The 6,000-nt window shown below is 46.5% G+C and overlaps 1 protein-coding gene across 2 annotated transcripts in view; it reads left to right on the top strand.

Moving 5' to 3' along the window:
- Positions 1 to 6,000, top strand: part of PMAIP1 (phorbol-12-myristate-13-acetate-induced protein 1) — a 40,931-nt gene extending 34,931 nt beyond the window's left edge. The window contains exons 1-2 of one of the 2 annotated variants that reach the window (XM_080973711.1): positions 1,485 to 1,749; positions 3,703 to 6,000. In XM_080973711.1, the coding sequence (XP_080829837.1) occupies positions 1,695 to 1,749; positions 3,703 to 3,815 (168 nt within the window). In that variant the 5' untranslated portion in view covers positions 1,485 to 1,694 and the 3' untranslated portion in view covers positions 3,816 to 6,000. Of the gene's footprint in view, positions 1 to 1,484; positions 1,750 to 3,702 lie in introns of those variants that run through there. The other variant, XM_080973710.1, reaches the window with a different exon arrangement.

Genomic DNA, 6,000 nt, shown 5'->3' on the forward strand with positions numbered 1-6,000 from the left:
ATACCTCGGGTTAAAGTAGCTTCGGGTTGAGCATTTTCGGGTTGCGCTCCGTGGTGACCCGGAAGTAACAGAATGCATTACTTCCAGGTTTCGCCACTTGCGCATGCACAGACGCTCAAAATGACATCACGCACAGACGTGGGTTGCATTTGCTTCAGGATGCGAACGGGGCTCTGGAACGGATCCCGTTCACATCCAGAGGTACCACTGTATACCAGTTTCTGGAACCACAGGAGGGGAGAGTGTGATTGAGCTTGAGCCATGCTTGAGGGTTTCCCATAGGCAGCAGGCTGGCCACCATGAGAACAGGATGCCAAACTGGGTGAGTTACTGGCCTGATCCAGCAGTCTCTGCTTACAGGATGCTGCCTGTTCATAGCACTGCTCCAAAAGTGCGAGAAAGGGCCAGTCTCTTAGGTGATGGGTAAGAGAAAGCAAAGAGGCTGGATTCACTGCAAACATGCCCTTTCACCCAGATTTTGCTGCTGTGCGATTGTCTGCATTCTTCTTCTTCTTTTTAAATGTATTTTTATTAAAGATTTTCTAACCACTTGCATTATAACTATGAGACCAGACCCTTAGCAAGATCAGTTTGCTTGAGATGGGTCTCTTCTATTTTCGGTGTGGCTGTTGTCTTTGAACACTACATGCACATGAAGAGCAGAAGAGATGGGTCTTTGGAAGGGAACATGGTGAATTTAAAGATAAGGGAGCACATGGAAACTGCCACACACCCCTCAAAAAGAAAAGTAAAAGAGCAGTGGATTTCCTTTTGCCAAATATTTGCAGACACGATAATCAAGGAGGAGAAAGGAATGGAATTTAAGCTTCGATTACATCCGCCCTAGTACCAGAGATAGGCTGTCTCAAGCCGTGTGCGCGAGTTACTCCCTATATAAATGTTTTAAGTTTTTTGGATCAATCCAGTATATTTTCTTTTAATTGTTGAATGATTCTGTGTACATTGCGGCAGCCTTCGGCTACGTGCAATAAAACTGACTGACTACTCCCTACTGAATGCGCAGATTCAGCCATTCGGAGTTCCTTCTATAAAGGAAAAAAAAATGTTTGTGTGTGTTTAAAAGTTGCCAACACTAAATGGTCAGAATTAAACATTTGCGCAAAAATGCGTGAGAAAATGGGGAGAGCAGCATCGTTCATAATTGCCAGCGTGTAGTTTCCTTTCCCTAGTGATGAAACGAAACCGACCTCGTTTATTTTACTAAAATAAACCGCACATTTACACTTCCGCACCCGAGTAAAAAAAAAAACAGCTTTTTGCAGCCGGCAGGAGGAATTCCGTTGGCCGCCGACTGCCCGCCCCGATCACCCCACCGCGATCTGCCAGCCCTTCGGTGGTGCCGCTCCCTCTGGTCCCCAAGACGGGCTCCAACACGCCCAGCCCCCTCCCGCCTCCGCTGCCCCCTCCCCCTCCTCCAACTTGCCCCCGCATGCCCGGGCATCCCGGCCTCTGATTGGCTCCCCGAGGAAAGCCTCGTCGAAGGGGGCGGGGCTTCGCGATCACGTCACCGGGGAAACCCCCGGCACCTTCTCTTTGACTGGGCGCGCCGGGACGAGAAGCTGGCAGAACGCGGGAGAGAGCGAGCCGAGAGCATCGTCCGCCCCGTCGACTCCCGGCGCTGCTCCGAAGGCCCGTCGCACAAAAGCCTCCCGCTGGATCTCGCTGCGCCGGAGATGATGCCGAGCAAAACGCCGCGCAAAGGCGCGCCGCGCAACCCCGCGCCCCCAGGTAGGTCGCCGGACGGGCCCCAGACGACGCCGTCCCGGTGCGGCGCCTCGTCTGCGCGCCGCCGCCTCGGGCACAGGCTTCCCGCCGGGAGCCCGTCCAGGCACCGGATCAGTTTTGCCGTCTTCTTGAGGTGAGCGGCGATCGATCGTCTGGAGGCGCCTCTGTAGTGGATCGCAGAGTCCGAAGCGACCCCCGAGCCCATGTAGACCACCCCACCCGACGCCACCCACCCTTGATTTCGGAGCCCGGGCGTGCCCGTTGCACAATCTTTTTGGGTAGTTGCCTTTTCAGTCCTGGGTCTCAACTCAAAGAGCCACTCTAAATCACCTCTTCTCTCCCATCTCTCCCGTTTTCCATGGCCCTGAGGGCATAGCTGCAACCCCACTTAGGTCAAGATCGTGACCCCCTTTGTTTTTATTGTTCATGACCTGCCATGAAAATCAGCGCTTAAGTTGTCAAGTTGCCCGGTTGTTGTTGTTTAGTCGTTTAGTCGTACCCGACTCTTCGTGACCCCATGGACCAGAGCACGCCAGGCACTCCTGTCTTCCACTGCCTCCCGCAGTTTGGTCAAACTCATGCTGGTAGCTTCGAGAACACTGTCCAACCATCTCGTCCTCTGTCGTCCCCTTCTCCTTGTGCCCTCCATCTTTCCCAACATCAGGGTCTTTTCCAGGGAGTCTTCTCTTCTCATGAGGTGGCCAAAGTATTGGAGCCCCAGCTTCAGGATCTGTCCTTCCAGTGAGCACTCAGGGCTGATTTCCTTCAGAATGGATAGGCTTGATCTTCTTGCAGTCCATGGGACTCTGAAGAGTCTCCTCCAGCACCATAATTCAAAAAAGTTGCCCGGTGCAAATGTCAAAAACAGTCAGAATTCCTTAGGCAGGTCAGTGATAGAAGTCCATGATCTGTGTGGCTCCTCCCCCCCCCCCCTTGTATTTGCAACAATCACTTGCCCCGATCCAACAGTCCTCTGAAGGACTGCCTTTACTCTGCCTGTCCATGCATTGCCATTCACTTCCACGACCACAAAGCAGCCTTCTGATGCCCTCCCAGCGCCTTGAACTACAACTCCCACCAGCCCCAGCATCCACGGCCAACGGTCAGAGCTTATGAAAGCAGTTGTGGAAGGGCTGCAAAGGGAAGCTGATCCCACCAGAAGCTTTGCATGACCGTAGGGATCTGCCCTATAGCTGGGGGTTTGCCCATTTTCCCACTATCTTCTGTCAAGGATCTCAGGCAGAGATAGGTCTTCCTCATCACCCGAAATCCTCTTAACTGGAGAGGCCAGAGATTAAACAGGGAGCGTCTGCTTACAATGCAGATGCACTGCCATAGCTCTGTTGTTTACAGGTGATCTGATTCCCTGAATAATTTGAATATCCACGAAGTCAAAGGGTGATGGTGCTCTGTCCTGCCTCCAACTTCTATCCCACTGTGTTGTTTAAAAAGGGAGGGATCTCTGTTAAAAATAGGGGAAGGGGCTGGGCTGTCGTTTTGAAATTCAGATTTGCAGTTCTCTGTAGCCAGCATTGCAAAAATGCCTGAAGTACGGTCCTATTTACCAGCTCTGCATTCTTAAGCACACCATGGCCAAACAAACACTTGTCGGTATTCTGAATCGGAAGCATCCTCAGTTTTTCTCGCTACTTTCATTGATGGGAGCAACTGAATGTTCACTTCCCATCGCCTTGCAGTGAAGTGAATGGAGGATCCAGCATGTGCAGGAGTATACAAACTGCGGAGGCATCCCTGGTTTGGGTCAAAATCTCTTGTTTTATGGGTTATGACATATAATTTAAAACGGCATCAGGCTTATAATGCTAGAAGACTTCGATGAACAGCTTCAAAGTTGTTGTTTCCTTACAGTCGAGCCTTAAATAAATTTTATTAAATGAGTAAATGATTAGCCGAAGTCAGTGCCGGAGACTAACAACATGCTCGTACTTTTTGCAGACTCGGAGGCAGTACGGGAATGCGCTTTGCAGCTACGCAGGATGGGGGACAAATGGAATCTCCGCCAGAAGATCCTCAACCTGATTTCAAAGCTTTTCTGCCCCGAAACGTGAGAGCACTTTGAGGGAAAGGAAAGGAAATGGAGGAAGAGAAATGAAAGAAAATTTCAGAAGACCCGACCTTTACGTGTGTGGAGTCGTGAAAAGAGACTTTCATAAGACAGAGGAGATGAAACGTTTCCTGTGCATTTCTGCAGCCAGTTTCCTGTGGAGAAAAAAGGCTCCTGTGATATGATTTCTTCAGAAAATGTTTGTGAAAGTTTGCTTGAAAATGGAAGGAACTGGAGAAGAGAGAACTGGAATTTACTGTTTACCGGAGATGTTGGACTGTGAAGGGCACTGGAAAAGGAAGGAATCTGGGAGGGGTGCCCCAACCCAGAGTTCAACGTTCTGATTTCCATAGGTCTCGAATTCATTCACTCAGCTGTTATACTGTTTTGAAAATTTATGGGATTTCATGCATACCAACGGGCAACATTCCACCACCGCTCCGCTCTAAACTCTGGACAGTGCAAATCAGTTTATCAGCTCTTTGCAATTCCCATTTCCTAGGAATTGGAATCCCAGCCTAAACTAAACTAGGGAAAGGAGTATTTTGCTTGTGTGTTTGTTACAGCGAAATGAATGTAAGCTGTTACATAGAATCATAGAAACGTATAGTTCAGCTATGTAATACATTATGTTCATTTTTTAAAAAATGTATTACACTGCAATGCTATCAATTTGCAACGCTAAATCGAGTAGATCTGCAGTGCCAATGTACCAATATTAGTCCTACAGGTAGGACATTGTATGATTACTTATTTTTGTTGCGACTATAATGGGTTACTTTTGGGTTATCAGCTAGAACCAAATGTTTCAGGTGAATGTTTGAAAGCACACCAGGAGGCTGTTTAACAGCATCCTTTCAATAGAAGTTACAGTATTCTTAAGATGAGTTGCACAGCTTTAGCTAGCAGTTAACAGAATACAATTTCCCATTTATAACAAATGTCACAAATTCCCTTACAGTGTTAGGCTTAAACGGAGGAAGCTGTAGAAAGAAAGGAGCAAGTGAAGAGTTACATTTCAGAGGAAAAATATGACTACTTTTTCTTTTACGCTAAGAAAACCAACCATATTATTCAAAATGTGTCAGGAAGATGAAATGTTACAGCTGCTTTTCAAATGGGGGAGAGCTAACAAAGAGAGCTTTAACCCAATCTAGAGATGGAGGCGATATCAGGTGTGCCAGCAGGGATTCCCTTCATACTCAGAGTTTCCCATTCATTACAGTGGGAGAATTTGATTTGTGCGTTCAGAAAAATCCTAGCTAGCAGCATGAAAATGAACCCAAAAGGTTTTTAAGTCTGAATGTGCTGCAGATCTTCAATTTCCCAGTTTGGAGATCTGACATTAAACAAACGACAGGATTACGTCTCCAACATTTTTATTTCACGTTCCACCTGGCAGGTTAACAAAATGCACTTGAGCCCTGGTTAAAAGGCACATTACAACTATGGCTCAGGTACAATACATTTCTAGCATCCTCCTGCCAAAACAAGTGCACATTCTTCAGTAATTTCAATAAGACACTATATTTCAAAGCCAGGATCCTCCTCACCCCCGTCAGACTGCCTTCCATAAAAGTGTAAACAGCTAAAATAGTTGACCTCAATGAAAAGCTGGCAAATCTTTTTCTGTGAGTGCAGTGTCATTTCAACAAATTTTGATTTTCTAAGATTGCTTTCATCTAGCACATGTTGCCAGATTCTGGCTGAGTTAAGTGTTCAGGAAAACAAATAACTGTGGAAGTATGAAGTGTCATTTCAAACCTATGGTAGAAGACTTTATTTATAATGTGTGTTGTTGTTTTTTGCAACGGTGAATCCCTCTCCCCTTTGTATAATGTTTTGATGCTGGTGTATTTGCGAGCTATATGTGTTTATGTCCGAAAGATTGTTTACAGCAAAATAGCTTGTTCGAAGTGTTTAAGGGTCGTATTCGCAAACAACCTGGTTCATGCGTCTCACTTCTTTGCAAACAAGTTTCATCCGTTGCCTTCCACAATGGGCTGCCCAGGCTTCTTGTTTTCATTTCTACAAATATTTGTGCTGACATCTTGCTGTGTGTGTTGTTGTTTTTTTTGTAAAAAAAATAAATTAATGCTTTGGAATATAATTTCTGTGGAATTTTAATACATATACATTATGTCTCTTTTGCAGTTGACAATAAAGCTGTAACAGCTATATTATTATTA

Source organism: Podarcis pityusensis, assembly GCF_964106645.2.
Source record: "Podarcis pityusensis genome assembly, chromosome: 11".
Classification (NCBI taxonomy): domain Eukaryota; kingdom Metazoa; phylum Chordata; class Lepidosauria; order Squamata; family Lacertidae; genus Podarcis; species Podarcis pityusensis.